Raw genomic sequence first — 21,834 nt, 5'->3', positions numbered from 1 at the left:
TTTGAGCAATTATATCTAGAGCTAGTGTGTATTCATATAAATTAACTAGAAATTATTTCATACTTTTCACTGTACCTTTTTCGAAGTCAGTTAAATTTTTTTCCAAAAAATTATTTTATTTCACTCTTTTTAGTGGCAATCTATAACCAATAGGTTTCATGCAATAACAACAGTTATGAGCAATATACAGGATGACCCAAAAACGTTGGAGGTCCTTGAAAAGACTTGTTCCGCAGGGGTGGAGGGGTTGAAACAATTTTTCCTTAGCGAAAATGTTGTTCGAGGCTTCGTTAAGGAGATATTCCAGAAACAAAAACTCCCGACCAATCAGAGCGCGAGTATGCCGGAGAAGCGCCTGCTTGGCCTGTACTACCGCAGGCGCTCCCCCGACATACTCGCGCTCTGATTAGTCGGGGGTTTTTGTCAATATCTCCTTAAAGAAGCCTCGAACAACATTTTCGTTAAGAAAAAATTGTTTCAAATCACCCCCCCCCCCCCCACGAAACACCCATTCAAAGACATCCAAAATTTTTTGGAAACCCTGTATAATTGCAAATGGGATTATCAGGAATACATATGCAAATACATGTGAAAGGATTGATTACGTTTGGTAAATTCCTTGTCGAGCTACACCAGAGCATAGCAATTTTGCACCAACAATAATTTGAAACAATGAAAGTGTCCATAAATTTTTGCAAATGGGAACATCACGAATTCATCTATTATGAAATGCGGAAGGTTCCATCGCGCTCGGTAATTTCCTCACCGAGTTACATCATATAATAGGAATTTTGCGATAACAATAGTTATAAACAATACAGAAATTCATAAATTTTTGCATCTGTGATCATTGCGAAAACCTCTCCGGCAGCAAAATGTAAGGGGTTTCATCGATTTCGTCGGTTTCAGGCCAAATATACGTGAAATAGTACGCTTTTTGCGATAAAAAGTGATATAAAGTGGTAAAAAATAAGACAAGGACAAATGTTTTATTATGGGACCAAATGCCATGGTCTCGGAGTAAGAAGCAAGACAAAATGTTTCTGTTTCAAAAAAAAAACGGATAAAAAATGGCAAATTACAAAATGTTTCTTTTACGCGACCAACTGGAAGAAATATTCGACAAGATGCAAGAGGTTTCACTCCGATCCGTTTCAAGCCATCTCGACGTAATCGGTGAACAGGCATAAAAAACAAAAAATGTCGAATTGAGTAACCTCCTCCTTTTCGAAGTTGGTTAAAAATGGGAGACAGCTGGTTTGAATATGGTAAGGCAGTTTCAAACGCTATGACCATTTTTACTACAGAAATAGTGGGAATATGGAAAGCAATGGATATACATAGAAGAATCGGAGAAAATAAAAATTGCCTAATCCTAACCAACTCGGCATCAGCTATCAAAGCGCTGGAAAGCTACCTAACAAATAACAATTGGAAGGAAAATAACCCATGAACGATCCACACCGGAAATATGTTAAAAGAAAGACAAAACTTAACGATCATTGAATGGATTCCCGACCACAAAGGAATCGTAGGAAACGAAGCAGCAGACTCTAGAGCCAAGAAAGAAACGGATAATATACCAAACACAAAATTCAAAGTTTCGGCGTCGGACATTATAATGGAGATAAAGGAACAATGCTGGAGCAGCTTCAAGGATAGAATAAGTTCGATAGGAAATAAGGGAATAAAGTTCTTTAGAGAAATCGGGCCCGAGTTACACAGGAAAAACTATAAACCATGGTTTCACAAGTGGAGACACAATCTAGATAGAGAAAAGATAAGAGTAATATCAAGGATCCGAGCGAACCACTTTAATTTAAGAGAATCACTAGCCAGAAAGAACTTTATAAGCTGTGGCAAGTGCGATTGCGACCAAGCGGACGAAGACATCGACCATGTAATATTTGATTGCGGCTTGTACAATCAAGAGAGAAGCTTAATAAGGGAAAAATTGGAAAAGGAAATAGAATTAGTTAGGAAAATCGGTGATAGAGTTAATAAAACTCAATAAAGTCAAAATTATGAAGACCATACTCAGATAGCACCGGACGTCCCATGGACGTCCATTTTATGTCCAGTTTACGTCCAAACGTCCGACGTCCGGCCGGAACGTCCTGCGAACGTCCATGGGACCTAAATTCTGTACGTCCCAGGGACGTCCGCCCGGAACGTCCTACGAACGTCCATGGGATCTAAATTTTGTACGTCCCAGGAATGACCGCTCTGAACTTTCTAGATTTAGGGGAAAATACTTTTTTTTAAACAAAATAAATATTATTTATTAATATTCTTTATAATATAATATTTATTCAATATGTAGAACAGAATATTTTTTTCCGAATATAAAATACACTATTTACAATTGTAAATTACTATCAAATAATTAATTAATTAATATTATTATCCCAGATAGCACCGGACGTCCCATGGACGTACAGAAAACGTTCTGGGAATGTCCAACACCGGATGTCCCATGGACGTACAGAGAACGTACAGAAAGCATTCTGGGAATGCCCAGCACTGGACGTTCCATGGACGTACATAAGACGTTCCTGTTCCTGTGCTATCTGGGTATACAGTCATTATTTAATATTCGCAACAGAATATTTTTTTCCGTAGATAAAACACATATTTATCTAATATTCGCAACAGAATATATGTTTACACATGTAAAACAAAATGTTTATTCAATATTAGGAATACAATATTTTTTGTACATATGAGATGTGATATGTATGTAATATTTGGAACTAATCAGAATTACCTAGTAAATTAATTCTTCTAACTTTTCAAAAAAAAGTTCAAGTCATTTAGACCAATTTCAAAAGAAGCAATTGTATTTTAAAAAGTATCCGAATATTAATACGAGTCACTATAAGCCTAAAATATAAGTCGGTTTAGGAAAGTCGTTTATGGGTAAGTGAGGAAGGAAGCAGGTTACGGTTGTAGTTCGAAAATCATCAGTTCGAATCCCGTCGGAGGTAAATAAAAATTGAAAGATTTTGTTCGTCGTTTTCATGGAATCCAGTTACAAGAAATAAATACAGTTAACTAAAATCTACCAACAAATAAAAGAAAACATATAAAATTAAAATTTAATTTTTTTAAAATCTCAATTTTAGAGAACGTTCTGGGAATGTCCACGCCGGACGTCCCAGGGACGTCCTGCGATGTAACTGGGACGTTCAGGGACGTTCACAGGATGTTCACAGGACGTTCAGGGGACGTTTGGACGTTATCTGGACGTCCATAGGACGTCCCGAACGTCCAGTACCGGACGTTTTATGGACGTACATAAGACGTCCCTGTGCTATCTGGGTAGTTAAGTTTTTAAATTCTATTCATGAAAGAATATAACAATAGGAAAAATGCCAAAATAGTACTTAAAATTAAATAACCGGGATACATGTGCAGGGTATTTACAGGTTATGCAGAAGTTCCAAAGTAGGAAGAAACAAATGGTACAAACGACGTAAGCAAAGAGAGATACTATAGAGTTAACTAAACGGCTGTTAAAAAAAAAAAATTCGATAGGAAAATAACAATAAATTAAGATACTTTTATTTTATTTTATTGTATTTATATTATATTGTTGATAAGTGTTTATATTTTGTATTTTACAATAGTAGAATAGAGTAATAGAAGTCCAAAAGTCTGAAATATATGTATAAGAACACACAGAAGTATTAAATAAAAAGACTGAGACAAGGGAATAGAACAAAGTTAAGTCAATTGATAGTAAATCCTTAGCCTATTTACAAAAAAAAAAAGATTGGTGCGTCAAATTAGGAAAAGCTAGTACAAAATAATGTGATAATCAACAATAAGTATATATATCCAAACGATGCTCAAAAATATAGATCGTAAGTTTAATATACATAGCCGTAGAATAAGGAAAGTACAAGTAGGTTTAGTTACAATTAATATGTAATTCTTAACATAAAATATCTTGTAAACTAGTTACAAGGAAACGCCTATATTGTGATTATAGTTGTAAGACAGTGCAATGTAGAGGATATCTACACACTTATCTACACACTAAAATAAAAAAATAAAATATGCTCTAAGGCGCTATCTACTACAAAGATTCCAAGTTTATTGGAAAATATTTCTTTTTACCAACATTAGATAACTCAACTGGATTATTTGAAACTTCAGCATGTTATACATAGATAGCGGTAGTCAAGGTTTCTAAAATAATGGATATTCGTGGCACCTCTACTTGTAAACTTACGGACCACATTTTGATTCAATAAATACAATGCTACAATGCAACATCCTCAAACATCATGTTCTGATACGAAAAAAAAACAAATTTTGCAAAGATGCTCGAATAAGTATCTGGAAAACACACCGATTGAATAGGAATAATACCGAATATAATATAATACCAAACCAAGTCAAGTCAAAAAGTTTTAATTTTTGAAAACATATCAGGAGGACATGCAGATATTTTTTAAATGAAACGGAAAGTTTGCTAAATTGCCATTGTTTGGTAAATTCTTATTTACAATACAAGACGATCTGTTTGTGTACCAAATCTATATCATACTCGTAGATGAAGTTACAATATTATCAGATCACGTTGTATCAACTACATCTTTATATGATTTTACGACAAATAGATTTTTTCGACCTTTTTATTCAAATAGCTGTATTTTAGTAGGAAAGAGATAAAATTGCATGATTTCAGTCAATTTATTTTATTAAAAATGGTACATTTACAAAATGGTATATCAATATACATATATATATTTACAATTGTTTCTTCTTAAAAATTAACCTGCTTTATATAAAATATGTTATTGTTCGTAGTTCCTAATGTTTGGAAAGCAAACACCTTAAGAAATCAAGAGAACATTCTGTTCTTCTATATTTATCAGTTTGTATAAACTACCTCAATCAAACCAGGAGGAGGGATTACATAAGTAAAAACCATTAAATAATTTCATAAATTTCGTCATTAGTAATACGCGAAATTTTATGTATTACTACGTTTGATATAACGCATCAAAACGTGTATTGTAAACATTAGTGTCAGTTTTCTTTTTTCTTTTTTCTTAATTTCATACGCCACCATCTACGAGTGGCTTACTATACTTGTCTCGTTTAGCATTATGATAAAGATACGAATGTACACGTAAGCTATTACTATTCTTGTATTTATTACCACAAAGCTTACACGTTAGACTTTCAAGCGGTCCGTGAATATAACGAACATGCAGTTTGAGATTCTCCTTACGCGTAAAGTGACGAAGACACCATGGACACGAATACATTCGAATTACTTTGCCTCTTTCCATACGGAGCGTTGGTCCCAGCTCGGATACAACACGCAGAGTTGTTTCCAAAGGTAGAGTATTATTGGAGATACCTTTAATAGTTCGTCGACCTTTCCCATGACAACCACTTTCATACATAAATTCACCTTGAAGACTAGTCATATTGTTCAAACCTAATAAATCAAAATAATATAGCGTACTGAACAAAGTTCGTAGCTGAGTGAATTAATATAGTGTAATGCTTGTATAATCAATTATCGAAGACGACTGATATTGTATTTATCATTCTATGAGCTATAATGTAACATTAAGAAACAATAGTATTTGCCAATATTAACTTATTAATATTTGTCTTAATATTAATATTAATGTTGGCTTACTTATTATATTTAATATATATATTGGTTTTATTTATCCTAAGTCCCTGACATTTCTTGAAAATTATATAATTCGTAAATTAGTTGGTTGTAAAATCAAAAAATAAAAAGCAAAATACATACCAAATGGCTGACTTTGTGCATCCTGATTGTAGGGAACTAATCGCATATCTGGTAAAAAATCTGTAAAGTACAATATTGTTTATTAAGCATCTCACTATTGTAAATTATGAAACATAGCTGTGTAATTGTGTAAGATTATGAAATTTAGATTTGAAACACCCAATAATGTAAGCATGCAAATGTGTAATTGAATTCATCATAAAATTAATTTCTTCTGTATATAGACAATGCATGTATGCATAAAAACTTTTTACAACATGTAAATGTCAAACATGTTATAATCTGGGTTTAATATTGTGCACATCCACCGATGATAGCAGTTGAGTGTCTCAAATCTTTTACATGGCAATAAAGCTGCCAATATCTGTACAGCCTCTTGGCTAATTTTAATCATCTCATTTTGAAGTATACATTCGCCCTGCAAACGTTGTACTTTTTGCCTCCAGCTGACGTCTTTGTAGTTATCAGCCTACTAATTACATAATTCTCTTTAATCTTTACACAAATAAAAAGCAAGGAATTAATACCTTTTCTCTGTAGATTATCTTCAGGTTTGTAAACTGGTTCACTAGGCAAATATGTTCTATATCCTGTTTCCGAATCCACATCAAGAGTATAATCCAATGGTTCATGTTTAGTATCTATATGATTAATGTCAGCTGTACAGTCTAATGGTTCCTCCTCATTGCTTTCTGTATCTATACTTCTGCAGTCATTGTTCTGTGTAGGATGCCTCTCTTGAACATTGTAAGCTGAATCAGAGGTAGAATCTTGATGATAGCATGCATCACTGATTGTATTAGTTTCTATTAATTCTTTGTTATGTAATTCTCCGTTTGAAGATGCATCCTGTTTCTCAGCTTGTTGATCCTCTTGCATTAATTGTTTTGAAGTTTCACAAGTGGAAACATTTAAATCAGACACAGTAGAATTAATACTGCTCTTTTTTGAGCTGAATAGCTGATCCAATTGTACATTTTCTGTTAGAGATTCCTCAAGTTTCTACGATTCAGACAGTAGTTAATTTTATTGCACAATTAAAATGTTACATTTCAATTAACATACATACCTCTTCAGTTTCTGTGGTTAAACCTTTAATTTGTAAGGTTTCTGCTACCTTTAAAAAACTTGCTATGTCTTCCTGTTTAATATTAACTTCTCCTTGGTACATAAAGTGAAGCATCGCTGACAAATCACGGTAATTGACATCTTTTAGAATCACGATTGGATGTTTACAAGAATTTCCCTATATTATCGCAAGAATTTTAATACCATAGCAGTAACAATAATAAATGATAATAAACAAAAAGAAACAAACCTTGAAGAGATCTCTGAAGTACGTACTACAAACTGATAATATTAATTTATGTGCACGTAATATTTGACCCTCTGCTGCTAATGTTACATCGACTAACTGTTCATCGGTTAATAACGTATATAATCCAGATGATAAATTTCTTGGAAAACTATTCCAAACTAGCGAAAACTGTTCTCCAGACATTGTTTCTCTAAAAAGAAATTTTTAAATGAATGGAAAAACAGAAATCAGCAGCACAAAATTGGTACTTATATATTTTAACAGTTTGTACATATTATGTATAAATGGTTAACTCATATTTTATCTTAAGCAATGTGATTCATATTAATAGAGTTTCTTTATTTCTACTGTACACCACATTGAATATTAATGTTTATGCAGTAGTTGGATACTTTATGAAATTGTTTATATTTAAAAATGATAAAGGTTCATTATTATGAAAAGATAAACTAGTAATGAAGGAATAATAAATGTTATAATTAATTTAAAAAGTTAACCTTTATTAAAACGCAATTTAAGGTCTGACGAAAATAATCCAGTGGACGCTGTAGTTCGATCGTTATGTAAACAATACAATTTTAATAACTACAATTCGTATAGCACTTGAAAAATCAATTTAATTTCATTGTCACCACTTTCTTTTCAATTTTTGTGGAACTACAAAGAAACGTTTCATTGGTTTCCAAACAGTTATATCAAATTCCAAATTATACAATTTGTAGTTTACAAAACAAATATTTCACGAATCAAAGCGTGTTTAGAGCGGTATAAGATGGGCGAACATATGAATTATTCGAGATAAATTATCGCGCCTTTCAGTAACGAACAGATTTTAACTATACTAACATTGTTTTACATAAAATATTGGTGTACATAAAGAGATACTTTTTCGATGAATACTTTGCTACGAATGACAATTATTGTTCTTTCTTTAAAACGTAGAATTAGGAAATACACTATATGGTAAATATTGAAACACAACCATTTTTAATTCTGATTTTATAATTACGAAAGTATGTGGGATTATATTTAAAGTTATAAATTGAGAGTAAATCTTGAATTAACCAAGAAAAAGTTAGTGATTCTAGTAAATTATTATTATTTATAGTCATACTTTACATTCGGTTACTAAAATAAATCCATTGATATGAAAAATAATTTCAGTCTAATTTTACATGGAATATTAATGTTACTTAATAATAGAAAATTTATTTCTCAGTGATTACATAGCTATATAATCGCAATATTCAACATATAGTTATATATCGTCTTCATCGTCCTCATTTCTACGCAAACGAAAACATTTCCATAAGCCATAACGAGCTTCCCAGTCTACGAAAAATAAATCTGGTTTATTCCATAGAATATGATGTGCTGCAAAATTATATTGAGATTGAAAAGGCGGATTTAGGTGTGGAGCCCATTGTGCCCTTTCCAACATAATTTTATTTACATACTCGTAAAATACTCTAGCTTTATGAATCCAACACAAGAGAGACATAATTGCTATTACTGTAGCATGCAAGTGATAGGACACTTCGGGATTATCTTTATGTTGTTTTAAAGTTAAGTCTTGTAAGTTCATTATTAGACAAACTATAGCTGCTGCAGTAAATCCACATGGAATTTCTATTGCAATCAAACAAATTGTACAATATGTTGTTTCCAAATTCATACGCGACGAACAATGACTTATAATACTCTTTAAAAGACTGTCATGCAGAATCTCTCGATGAAGTTTGCAGAATAGTTTATCTTCTTTAAAACACTCACTTATCGTGAGATCAAACTGAGTGTCCTCAAAAAATATTTTAGGCGTATCAAAATTGATTTTATTGTCCTTCCGATCAAGTAAATATTGAATAACTCTATTTCCTAATAAACTCGTTATTTTACTTTTTGATCCTATCATTTTCATCAACAATGGGAATATCTTTGGTGTTAAGGTTTTTTCATATAGCGTTACTTCATGCATGTAAGATGTATATTCAAGTGTACTACCAAATTCTAAAATAATTTCATCAGTCGTTCCTTCTTCAACAGCCCACGAACACATATGTTGTATTATGATGAGAAGATGATCGTTGCATATATGTTTGACTATATTTATGATACAAACTTCAAGGCCCTTTTTTAGCATTGCGTATGATATAGAATTATTAAATTGTGTAGTAGTCACACTGATGTAGAAGAGATTTAAAATTCTTTCAATGACTAATACGGTATCATGAGTACCTGGCCAAATATAAATATCTAACAGTTCATACAATATTCTTATGATTTTTCTTGTGTCTTCTATATTCATATTTGGAGCTTCAATTTTGTCCCATATCGCATGAATCATTAATGCTCCACTAAGACCACATTCCAACAGATTGCACATAACTTCAAAACAAAAAGTTTCAAACTCCCAAAGCTTGTCTTCGTAAATCATGTCTAGCACTGCTTCAAGAATTTCCTTAGATTTTTTAGGAATATATATTTGCAATAAACTATTATAACATTCTTTCGCAAGACGACGTTTTTTTCGACGTTTCCATTCGCATAGATTTCCAGTGTAGGACAAATTTTCGTCATAATATAAAAAAAGTTTAAGCGCACATATAATGATAACGTTGGGTTCGTAGGTTAATAATTGCTCTTGTAATGCACTTTTCGTTATAGTTATTATATTGTTCAGTATTTTATCTTGATCCCGTAGCGAATGTGAAAGCATCATGGAACATACTGTATGTAAATATTCTATTTTGCTTTTTAGTTTCTGATCTGAAATCATTACTAAACGGTATTGCACTTAAATGGTAGAACACATTACAAATATAATTTTGGTTAGAAACATATTTTCGGTAAACACAACTGAATATGCAGTTTTTACATAAATCTTCAATATGTAAAAATATACAATATTTGTTTATATTATACAACTATTTTTTTATGAACTTTTATCCTAGCTAAAAAAACAAATTAAATAATTGTACGCGTAGAACTTAAGAAACAATTTTTCATTATATATTTACATGTATGTGCACATAATATTCATAGATATGCATTGAAAAATTTAAATAATTTTGTCTATTTTTTACACAATGAAATCATACACGATTGATGTCATTTCAAATATTGAAATTCAATTATTCCTATAGGAAATAAATATTTCATGTTTCATTACATTTTGTAATATTATAGATAAATTTTTTGATTTAAGATATTTACTATAAAACAATATTTTTACTTAAAATAAGTCTGAAAACCTCCTTAGAACCACAAGTCACCGCCAACATCCTCCTCTGGCTGCGATAACTGTGGTGTCTTTCGTTTGTGTTGAGCGTTATTTTCTGCATCATCGTCGCTTTCGGATACAGCCAAATCATCTTGTATCTTATTTTGCCCTTTGTCATCCCTTGCTGGTAAACCAGCTAGTAAAAAGTCTGAAGGATCATAATTTGGATCGACATCCATACTTTCATCTATAATAAAAATATATACAATTTATAAATTCAATCGACATATCCAATGCACCGTTTTGTATGTTACCAACCTTGCTGAAGCAATTGTTGATCCGCCATATAAAAACCGACATTACCCAATTGAACCATTGCTTCTGCTGCTTGCTGACTGTCATCATCCGCTAATACTACTCCACCTTCTCGAACTTCATTCAGTTCAAGTGTATCGATCTCAGCATTTTCGGACTGTTCATCTGTACCAAATGGAACTTCATCGAATTCGTCTTCACTGGAGAATTGTAGATCTGAAGCGAAATAAATTAATGTTAAAGTTACAGTGAAGTAAGAGAAGTATACAAGTTCGATGACAATTTTGTGATTTCTTTTACCTTCTTCGAGGACATCCTTTTTCTTTGAATTGGCACTTCTACTGCCATCACCTTCCATATCTCCTTCGACATCTACAAAATCAAAGTCGTCCATATTCGACTTTCCAAATGGATTTTCTGGTGAACTCGTTTGACTCTGCACAAAACATCATCAAGTTTATGAAGCTTATTGTGATAATATTGTAAAAGACAAATAAAAATGACAATGAATGTGAAAATAGTACTCCTCGGAACTCTGGTTCTGGAATGGTATAATTTTCTTCCTCTGGACCAAGCCACAAAGGATCCATATCTGCTTGTTCCATTGCTCGTTTTTGTACTAATAGTATGTTATTTTCCAATTGCATTAGGTGTTCATCATACTGCAAGATATTAGTTACGATCAGTACAACAACAAAAATGCAATAATAATAACATATTTTATTATAATTTGATATTAGTGACATTAGTTAGTTGTGATTGTAAAATGCAATTTAATTAAAATGAAATAATCATCAAAGTAAATACTTGTGTAGTTACCTCATCTAATGTTTCTTTGCAAACTTTTACAAGCAACTCTGCTTTGTTTGTATATACAGATTCCTTTCCATTATATATTGTACAATTTTCCAAAATTTGTTCAATATCTCGGTGAAACTCATGCCTATTATGGTACTTATGTGCTGAAATAAAATAATCGAATTTAATAAAATAGCTACAATAAATAAAAACCATTGAATATCAGTGATAGTGCGCATCAACTTACCAGATACTTTTTTGGATATAGTTTCTAAATCCATAGGCCTTTTGATAACAGTGTAGTAATCCTTCACCAATTTTTTATTCACTGGTTTCAAGAATGGCCAAGCTTCTGTCATAGATTTCAATTTGTTATTAACAACATTATCTAAGATGAATGTAAGAGCAACTTGATCGTTATCGTCAAGTAGAGGATTAATTGCTTTCTCTAGTCTCATTAGACGATCTTCCTTTTCACCGAGTCTTTCTACGCATGTTTCCAACATACGTTTAGCTGCCACCGTCAATGAACTTTTCGATCCATTATATAACGTTGAATTTTCCACAATTTGATTAACATCAGCCAAAAATTCTTCTCGACTTTGGTATTTCTTTAATCTCAAGTTCTCACGTATTGTTTGTAAATCCATAGGTTTTTGTATAATTTTATAATAGTCGGGAACAGCCTAATAAAAAAATCGTGAAGTTTATAAATCAATTTTAAACTTGTAAACAATTATACAATAATTGATATAAAAATGTTCCATACACGTGAAACATACTTTAGCATTAACGGGAAATAGGAAAGGCTGAACATCAGGTAAGTCTCGCATTTCGTTAAGTATGCTTTCTAACATTGTAGACATGACAACAACAGGATCAGTTCTACGTCTATTAGCAGGTCGTTGTTGTCGTTTAAGGTAATCACAATGATCGTCTCCAGTAGCTCTTCTTCGTTTTTTCGAATTTACAGCCTCTTTGGGTACTTTCAATAGTAACGTACGTCTCTTCATTTCTTCGGCATGCTGCAATAACACAAAATCATGAATTGATACAATTCTTAACACATTAAGGACCGCACATCTAGAAACTGCGTGTAGAAAACACAAGAAAACTCGTGAGCGGTCCTTAATATGTTAAAATACTTATTAAATAAACATTTTGAACGACGACTAAAAGATAAACAGTTTTTATAGATTAATAGTCGAATAAACATTAAAATTTGATTTATAGAATGAAGTTATACCTTATCTGAATACTTCAATACTGTTTTTATGTGTTATTTATAATTTGAATAAAATGTTGACAACTCTAGTGATACATACATTATTTCAGCACTGACTTTGTTAAAAAGTGATTAAACAAACAACTTACCTTAATCAATTTAGATGATAACTTCACTTTAGTTCCATCTACATTGACGAGATCTTGGTCATCCGTGTTAAGCTGTTTCTCAATTTCTTCTTCTTGTTCCTCTGTCATCGCAACATTCACTGGTGCTGTGGTTATGCTATTTTGATACAAAGGACAAGCTTTATTCGTACGCATGTGGCCTACGTTACCGCAAGCACCACATTTCAATTTAAGATCTGGTTTTAGTTTAGGTTTTTTACGTTTAGAAGGAGAAACTTCAGGTTTAGGATGTTTAGAAGCAGGAGAAGTAGATTGGAAGGAATTACAGAATGGAAGGATACTGTTTGAGGATGTAGTGGTTGGTGTATTGGTATTACTACGGTCGAATATATTATGTGATGACGCGTTGTTTCCCGACATTGGACCACCGAGCATACGTTCACGTTCTTGATTTCGCTTAATTCTACGCAATTGTTCCTGAATTCTTCTTTTCTCTCTCTTCATTTCTTCTTTCTGTGCCTCATCCAGAGTTGCGAATTGCTTAATGAATGCTTCATCTTTTGAGTTTCTAATTTTTATATATGTATCTATCACCGCTGGCTTTCTAACCAATTCTACCCTTGTAAATTCTTTTCCCTCTGGATTTCTAAATGTCCGATAAATCTTAAGAACCCTACCCTGCTGCGCGTTAAAGTTATTTACAGGACTGTCTTCTTCGTCATCTTTCTTTTTCTCCTTACTCTTCTTATCTTGCTCTTGCATTTCGCCCATTAGCATCTTTCGCAACTCGTGCCTCTGTTGCTCTTCTCGTTCAAGAGATAGTTGGGTGCTCGTTTTCTTATTGGAAAGCATATTTTCTATATTCTTGCCCATTTCCTCAATTTCGGAACTATCTTCTTCCGAACTCTCGCCTTCGTCAGTACTCAAAACTTCATTGGAGGACAATACGCGATTTTGTAGGTCGAAAATTCTTTGACATTCTTCTTTGTATCTCTCTTGATGCTCGGCAATAGAAAATCGATTACCTCGCGAGAATTTCGTCATTCCCTCCTCTCCAGCTTTAGCTTTTTCCGTGGACAATGTTCTAACTACGTCTATAACCTCCCATCGCGATAATTTTTTAATTTCTTCCTCGGGAACACCAAATTTACGAAGCAATGCTTTGGCATTATTTAACGATAGTCTTCGTAAATCAGCATCAGTTCCAGTTACAGTTCTTTTTGGTTGAGCTTCTTGTTCTTCCTAATTTATTTTAAGAAAGGAACGTATGAATTATAAGAACAAAGGGTGTAATTTCATTGATGTTATGAGCACCTGCTACACAATCATTCTAGTACATTTACCTTACTAATTGTTGGTTTATTTGGAACTCTGACATAAGAGAATCCTTCGCCACATCCTGTTGGATCTGCTGGTCCTGCCAATTGTAACAAGCACTTGCCTTTCATAGCCTGAATGTATGCTCGTGTTGTATTCCAAGGTGCAACTTTAACTTCGTCATCCATTTTTAATTGCATCTCCTCGTCGTCGTCATCTTGAGGAGTAAAAAGAAACTTTTCGCCATAACCAGCATCTTTTAATCGTTGTTCCGCCGCAATCATACTAAAGTAAGCGCAACACTGTTCTGGAGATACCATTGCTCTAATCTCTTCTTCGGTTGGTAATCTAAAGTCCGGCTTTATAACCCACCAATTAGAGTCCATGCCTAATGCAAAAACTTTCAATATTTATATCAATTTATTAGATTATGTTTGTGCAAATTTTGTCGTCATATGTAAATACCTGTTCTTTTGAAATCGGCACATAACTTCAAGCGTTTTCTAATACTGCTTTCGCTGTGCGATGGAAATGCTTTTTTAATGTCATCCATTTTGATACGTCGAGGTGTATCTGTAGACTTCCAAAATAATCTGTATATAAAAACTTGTAAGAAGTCCCTCACAAAATTATTGGCTCTCTTAGAATTGGGACCCGGTACTTCATACAGCGGGCACTCTTGTCCCGCAACGAATATGGCATCCACTTCTCTGACATAATATTGCTGCCTATATGTGAGAGTATATTTCATTAAATGCCATCTTACCACACCATTCGTGTTAGAATACTAAAAAACAGTAACAACAAATTTTCTTAAATCCTATCACTTTACCTTGTCCTGATAACTAGGAAGTCCGTCTCTGGTATTCTATGTTCGTAGATCGGTGCTCTGTACATGTTGTTTTCAATCGCTTGTATACTTTGACCAGGTGTAAGAATTCCTAAGAATGGACTGGTATGCGCATAAGCAGTTTCACCGTATTTATATTTTTGTGGACCCTGGTCTTTTCCGGCCTTTCTTTTATAATAATTTTTTACCTTAGAGCACATTCCTACTTGGTTCATTAATGGAGGATGCTCTTCCGAGAATTCGACGAGTACTAGTTCCCCATCTTTACCAGTCAAATCTTCAGGAGTTCTCATAAAAAAGACGTCCCCTCCGCCAGATGCAATTCTTTCTTGCTCCCTTTGCTAAAGTATAAATATTAATTTTCGTATATCAAGTATAGCAGTATATCTTTATCAAGTATATCAATAAAAAATAATACATACTTTAGCTTTCTTTTTTATATGTTTCAATAACGGCAAAACAGAATGAGGTCCAGGATGCGCGAGTGGACCATGACTAAACCTTCTTAATGGTGGTCTATGGAAATTTCGAAGTCGCATGGGTCCCATATGAGTTTGAACAAATGGTACACGTAATTCTACTACTGGTGTACTGTGTTGTATTAAATTTCCACCTCCAACTTTCAACCGTAACGTTGTTTCTGAGGATCGTGGCATGTAGTATCTAAAAATAACAAATCAACAAACTTTTGTTCTAATACAATTAATATTACCTTTATGATTCCAAAATCAACTTACGTATCGTTCGAAATATTAAATGGATCTCTGTCGGGTGATTTTGGTGGTGGTGGTGGAGTATCTTCTTCTAAAACATTAATAACTCCAGCTTTTCCTAATAATAATTTACTTTTTTTAACATGTGGGTGGGGTATTTTCACTTTCGGTTGAGGTCCATTATCTTTATGAAGCAATGCTGGATCTATGTCATCAGGAATACCAAGAACAATGTTTTCATCGTTTGGATCCAAAGTAAGAATTTTAGGTTTTGGAATCTTCTTCATGTTTTCTGGATCCCAAATTACTTCTTCCTCCCAAAGCCCATATACTAATTCTTCATTCTCTACAGGGAAAATGGAATACCAAGTATCATCATAATTCTCTTCCCGTGTTTGTTGTTGATTTCCCTTATTCATATTCCTGTTAACAAGGCGAAGATTTTTAGTTCTCGATAAAATTTTTGAATAAAAATAATACTTTCTTGTTTGTATTTCTTGTCTAATGTATTTCTTACATTTTATTCTTTTGTGACTGCATGTGTAATGGAGTTGTAATTTGTGACGTAGCAAGTCTAACATTTGATGCAACAGGAACAGGTGTACCTTTCCCTGGTTGACTAAATGCTTGAGCAGTTCTGTTTCCACTAGATGGAACCCACCCAGCTGCATTGTTTTTACTATTTAATTTTTGCAACACCTTCAAAGATATTTACCGATTTTTTAACATGGTAATCATAATCATTAATTATTATTCAATTTTCATTTTATTCAACACTGGTTTGATTTATCTCATACTAAAATAGCATTACATTACTTACTTTATGCTTTATGTCATCGCCATTCCATATAACATCATCTTCCCAATGTAACTGGGATACCATTAAAAATGCATCATCAGAAAATTCCTCAGTATTTCCTTTATTGTTCTGTTCATCGGTCTATTAGAAACATAATAACAGTATTTTCTATGATATTTCTGAAGCATTCAAATTTAAATTTAAATCTATAAACTATATATATAACAAACATATGTGTAAGTACCTTATCTGCAATCTTAAATCCATAATTAAATCCATCACCAGTCTCTGGAACTTGAAGCATATCATACCAAAGCTGTGCAGGTCCAAACCGCCAATCCGCTACTTTTGGTCCCATGTCTCCATTTTCTCCACTTTCACCTGTTTTACCATGTTGTTCTTTATCTTCTACTGGTAATAGTAATTTAGTTTCATCATCAGATCGACACATATCTGGAGTTGGATCTGGACCATATTGCATCACCCATCCCTAACATAAGCATTATTTGGTAAAACATGAAACTATTATTATTTTAAAATGAAGTCATATATTATATACTACACATACTTTAAATTTTGGTTTCCTATCATCTTGATCAGATCCAGAATCAGAATCTCTAAGATCATGGTGCCGCTTCTTTTTACGTCGCTTTTTAACACCTCTCCATATTTGTGGAAGACTGCTAGGTTTTCCTGGACCAAATAATCTTGAAAATCGCAATACTTTATTAGTACGAAAATCAGGAAATAATTCTGTGACATCAACATTGGCATATTTAGATGGCAGCATAGAAGCAAGAGGTGTTTCTAATTTTCTCTGACGGGCAGCTTCTGCCTCTTCTGCGGTAAGCGCTTCCTTTTCCTCAGGCACTGGTGGAGGTGGCATTAATTGTGTATCAGATTTATTAACAACTTCTTCATCATCAGCATCATAATCGTTCTCTTTTTCACTTCTTCGTTCGAATGGATCTTGTTTATCTATCAATAAAGATGACATTTAGAAATAGATTGACAAATGTATTACATTTGTCACATTAAGTGCATATCATACTTACTACTTTCTTCATTTATATCATCTGCTAATTCATTTATATCAGAGAAATCAAAAGCATTAGGTGACTTTTCTATGTAATTTATATCTTTATCAGTGTAGGTTTGATTTTTTTCTTCATGTTTACTGTCATCCTCATCATCCTTTTCATCGTTAGCATTGTCATTTGGCATCATTTCGCGGATAAACGAACTCAAACCAAGACGACTAAGCGATGCTAAGTGTTGCTTTGCCTCTGGATCAAGAATATCATCCTCCAGTTGACCATTGTCATCGATGTTCCCAAACAAGAAGCCAGTCATATTAATTGCGGACATTATATCTTTATCACTTTCATCCTCAGAATCAGCCATTTTTATGAGTAAAAAGTTCGACGGATTGATATCACGTTAATCTGTCAAAAATGATCGATTCCCTGACCACACAGTAAGTTTATAGACAATACATATCAATTTCACACTCTCATTAACAAAAATAGCAAAATATCACACATATGTAAATTTATTTACTGTTTTCTATATACATAACTTTTTAATATTTACAGTAAGGATTCTTATTATGTACAAATCACTGTTACAGACAAAATTATCGTAAGTTACGTTTTGTTTACGTAAAGCTTGGTAAAGTTATTTCATGAAGTGTTCGCCATGTTCTCAAAGATAGCATTATATAGATAGTAAAGTGAATGTACATGAATGTTCTTCAGATGTGTCTATTCACAAAGGGATTTACTAGTAGGTGAACTGCTAGATAGTTTTTCCCGTTTTTCAGGCACAATAATGAAAAAAACATATAATAATTATGCATTTCGTAATCAGGGGAAGTAAATCTATCGTCTCGTCAAGCGTTTTTTGGAAAAAATTGAAAAAAAAAATGTTTTGTCTTTGAACGTATTTTTAGCATATTTCAAAAGTGAAATTGCAAAATGTGTAACTATCCCCCACAGCGGAATTTTATAAGGAACAGTTTAAAAAAAAATCAGCCGGAAAGGTCGCTTCCTCGCCTCATAAAATGACAATGGTGTTGTCGTTATGAAATCGAGAAGACTGATGCGCTTGCACCAGCTTGCACTCAGTGTTGTAAGATGCGAAGATTCCCGACTGCAGCACCGCCTGCGGTGGAGTAAGGAATCTCAGCTTATGAAATCTCTGCTCTATAGAATAATATTCTTTGGTAGTTTCGTGCTATGCAAGTTGTGAAGAATTGGAGATTTCTACTTGAGCGCTCCGCTTGTACATTGTTGGTACTAAATTACGCGGGCCTTTTTGCGGGATACCGTAACCACGGTGTAAGAAAGAACTGTCATTCATAGTGCTGTGTGAGTGCGTGTGGTCGATTGTGTGCCCATCGGTATAAAGTAAAAAATTAAACCTTCACTTCATAAGCCCTATCGCTTCATCATATCATACTGTTTATTCACTTTTGCATTACATATTGTATATACCTATACATATACAGGGTGTTCCAGCCTTAGTGATAAGACGTTCCAACTCCAAAACTATCGACTGAATGCAAAATTTCAAATATGGAAATTGCATGGTAAGCAATTGCATCCCATGCAAGGGATTTTTGTTAAGTTTATTATATAACAAGATATGATAGTCAAGTTTCGTTTTTCAACTATATATTTTTTTTTTATACCATGCGATAGTACTTTTCAAGACGAATTCATTAAACTTTAATGTATTTACCCGATTTTTATTAGTTTTCAAGCTATAACGTTTCAAAGTTTGCTAATTTTCAAGGAAAAATCTTGGTTCGGCCCTGGGCGGTCCCATTAATGTAGTAAGCACCATGGGGTTCGTGAAATCGACACGGAGGGTCTCGCTTGGGATTTCAGGCCTAAGGAAGGAAAACAGGAAAAGTATTACCTACCTAGGAAATTCTCGGCGGTACAAGTAATGCATCAGTAGCGGTCAATATTTTTCCCGTTTTCCTTCCTTGGGCCTGGAATCGCAAGCGAGGCCCTCCGTATCGATTTCAAGAACCCCACGGTGCTTACTGCATCAATGGGACCGAACCAAGATTTTTCCTTGAAAATTAGCAAACTTTGAAGCGTTATAGCTTGAAAACTAATAAAAATCGGGTAAATACATTAAAGCTTAATGAATTCGTCTTGAAAAGTACTATCGCATGGTATCAAAAAGTTTTAATTAATTAATTAATTGTTATTTGTGGAATGTAATGATAGTATGTAAGAAATAGCTGGATACATTGACAGTCGCCCCATGCCGAGGTGACGAAAACGTGGGCCAGGCGCGCATGGCGATAGGGCGCGACGCTGCGACGCCAGGCCCGGTCATAAACAAGGTCAAAGGCACTTTAAGAACCTTCATTGACAAGGCTACGCAGAGACTTTCCCAGGCCCGGAAAGTCACTTCTTGGCCAGCATTGGCCAGCTATCGTCGTATAGAGAACTCCACGAATAAAATCTCACTGTTAATGAATACTCGGCGTTTTGTACCTTGCGTTTATTTAATCGTCTTACAAGTATGCAATGTAAAAAATATTGTATAATAAAAAAGGTAAAACGTTTATGAACATTATTTTTGACTAAACGTAATTACGTAAGAAAAAGCACACTAACAAAGCGAAGGCACGGATGTTGCAATCGCTTTTGCAACGACACCCTATGGGGGTCGTAGTACGCATGTAGTACTGCAAAACCATTTTGACTTTTTTCAGAATGGATGTTTGTTTTCGATGTACAATAAAAGCATCTAGCAAGGTTCGTTGAATGGATTGGTAGAGTATTAAATTGTAACGCTGCTTGACCCCGGGTACGAATCCCGATTGATGTATTTTTTTTTTATTTTAATTTTCTATCAGAAATACACTTCTTGGATATCACGTACTGTATACTGCATATTATATATGACCTTACGCCTATTTTAAGGTTGAAATTAATTTTTTAACGTAACATATCATACCGGAATACCTACTTGCTGTAGGTGAGTAAGTCTTTACAACGATTTTTATGTTTGGTCCTAAATTTATTTCGTTTTATCGTGACAGTTATATGAAGGAAGGTTTGAAAGTTTGAAAATGGATAGTGATTCTGTGCGTACAAGTTGTTTTGAAGAAATAGTTATCGATAGCAGAGAATCCAAGCGTAAAGAGGATAGAATGTGTGTAATGTTTTCTCTTTCTCTGGCGTGTGTATTTTCCGGAATACTACTGTTAGTTGTAGATATACGTTCCATTCGTTCGATTTTACTAGTGTTAAAATGAGAAAGCATGTTATCTTCTATCATTCTCCAAAGTATAACACCCGTGCTCGAGCGATAACTTTATACACTGCTGGACAAAATTGAGGGATCACTAAAATTTTTCGAAAATTTTGGTCATATTCAAGTGACTATATCTTCGCGAAGAATGGTCATAAAAAATATTTGGAAATCCCATTTTGTAGACCGAAATCTCTAGTTTTCGAATCAGGAGATCACCATTTTTTTTGTCTGGCCATGTCACTTTTTTTTTTTAAATGAAGTACAACGAAGGAATGTTGAAACATTTTCGTTAACTTTGAAGGTATGCGCTGTATGAAAAAAATTTTTCTTGGAAAATTCAATTAAATGGTATTATAGAGTAAACTTTTCTCTTTATTTTCGTTTTTTTTTTTTTTTGGTTTTGCCATACAACTTTTATTGGCCGAGTTCTTTATGATTATGTGAAAACGGATACTTTTCACTTTGAACGCCTATAACTCATGAATACATGATCGTAGAAAAATTTCAATGAATGTTTTGAACAGCTGAGAAACTTTCCTTTAAAAGGCTTTTGTTCCCAATTTGATGACATTTTTTTTTAATCGCATATAATCCATTTCAAAATGACCTAAAAATTTGCATATCTACCACTTTTCAGAAAACATGACGCCATTTCAGTAAAAATCAAGGAATCATACAAGTGCCTACATTATTTTTGAGTTAAGAGTGCCCACAAACTCTATGCAAAAGGCCGAACTCATCTGATTTTTTTTACCTTATGTCCTCGATGGCGAAACATGCGACATGATCTGAAAACTTGAGAAGAGATCACTTGTTTTACGTTACGTTTCCGTCTCATTCAAAACGATTTTTTTGTTCTTGCAGCGTCTTAATGGTTATTGCGTGTTTTCTTTTCTTAAATCAATGTCATTTTAACGTACAAAAAGAAGGTCTAAAAAATTAAAGAAAAAACTTTGTTCAATCTCTTTACAATGACAAAAACGATAAAGTACCGCGACACTGTATAATACAATGTAAAATTTGGTGATTTCTAACTATGCGCAGCTAAAATGCTGTGTTCAACAGTGCGGACGTTCAGATCCTAA

At 33.5% G+C, this 21,834-nt stretch overlaps 3 protein-coding genes and 1 long non-coding RNA gene across 6 annotated transcripts; 1 reads left to right on the top strand and 3 right to left on the bottom strand.

The window, feature by feature from the left end:
• Positions 1-4,690: 4,690 nt before the first annotated feature.
• LOC128891239 (zinc finger and BTB domain-containing protein 44-like) lies at positions 4,691-8,085 on the bottom strand. Of its 2 annotated transcripts, none has more exons than XM_054150621.1 (6): positions 7,950-8,085; positions 7,104-7,293; positions 6,855-7,031; positions 6,313-6,787; positions 5,786-5,845; positions 4,691-5,458 (listed from the first exon to the last, which is right to left on the bottom strand). In XM_054150621.1, exons 1-6 carry the CDS (start codon positions 7,976-7,978, stop codon positions 5,070-5,072), a joined length of 1,320 nt encoding a protein of 439 aa, XP_054006596.1. In that variant the 5' UTR covers positions 7,979-8,085; the 3' UTR covers positions 4,691-5,069. The 2 variants fall into 2 exon arrangements, with proteins under 2 accessions (XP_054006596.1, XP_054006597.1); XM_054150622.1 differs by lacking the exon at positions 7,950-8,085 and adding an exon at positions 7,601-7,937.
• A 261-nt stretch (positions 8,086-8,346) lies between these two features.
• On the bottom strand, positions 8,347-9,883 carry LOC128891230 (protein EFR3 homolog B-like). The gene has a single exon (XM_054150601.1). It carries the CDS (start codon positions 9,877-9,879, stop codon positions 8,362-8,364), a length of 1,518 nt encoding a protein of 505 aa, XP_054006576.1. The 5' UTR covers positions 9,880-9,883; the 3' UTR covers positions 8,347-8,361.
• Positions 9,884-9,889: 6 nt separating this feature from the next.
• On the bottom strand, positions 9,890-18,184 carry LOC128891197 (transcription initiation factor TFIID subunit 1). Its single transcript, XM_054150513.1, has 18 exons — positions 17,524-18,184; positions 17,037-17,446; positions 16,713-16,958; positions 16,490-16,609; positions 16,187-16,368; positions 15,694-16,092; positions 15,379-15,619; positions 14,939-15,297; positions 14,572-14,834; positions 14,133-14,494; positions 12,811-14,031; positions 12,219-12,461; positions 11,684-12,122; positions 11,458-11,600; positions 11,163-11,300; positions 10,939-11,074; positions 10,642-10,854; positions 9,890-10,570 (listed from the first exon to the last, which is right to left on the bottom strand). Exons 1-18 carry the CDS (start codon positions 17,870-17,872, stop codon positions 10,359-10,361), a joined length of 5,676 nt encoding a protein of 1,891 aa, XP_054006488.1. The 5' UTR covers positions 17,873-18,184; the 3' UTR covers positions 9,890-10,358.
• A 499-nt stretch (positions 18,185-18,683) lies between these two features.
• LOC128891301 (uncharacterized) lies at positions 18,684-20,375 on the top strand. 2 transcript variants are annotated; one of them, XR_008460785.1, is made up of 2 exons: positions 18,684-19,058; positions 19,741-20,375. It is a non-coding gene; the product is annotated as an uncharacterized LOC128891301 (long non-coding RNA). The 2 variants fall into 2 exon arrangements; XR_008460784.1 differs by having other exon boundaries at positions 19,711-20,375.
• Positions 20,376-21,834: the final 1,459 nt, after the last annotated feature.

Source organism: Hylaeus anthracinus, unplaced genomic scaffold (assembly GCF_026225885.1).
Source record: "Hylaeus anthracinus isolate JK02 unplaced genomic scaffold, UHH_iyHylAnth1.0_haploid 12001, whole genome shotgun sequence".
Taxonomy (NCBI): Eukaryota; Metazoa; Arthropoda; class Insecta; order Hymenoptera; family Colletidae; genus Hylaeus; species Hylaeus anthracinus.
The sequence above is the reverse complement of the archived record's forward strand: the minus strand, read 5'-3'. Positions and strand labels throughout refer to the sequence as shown.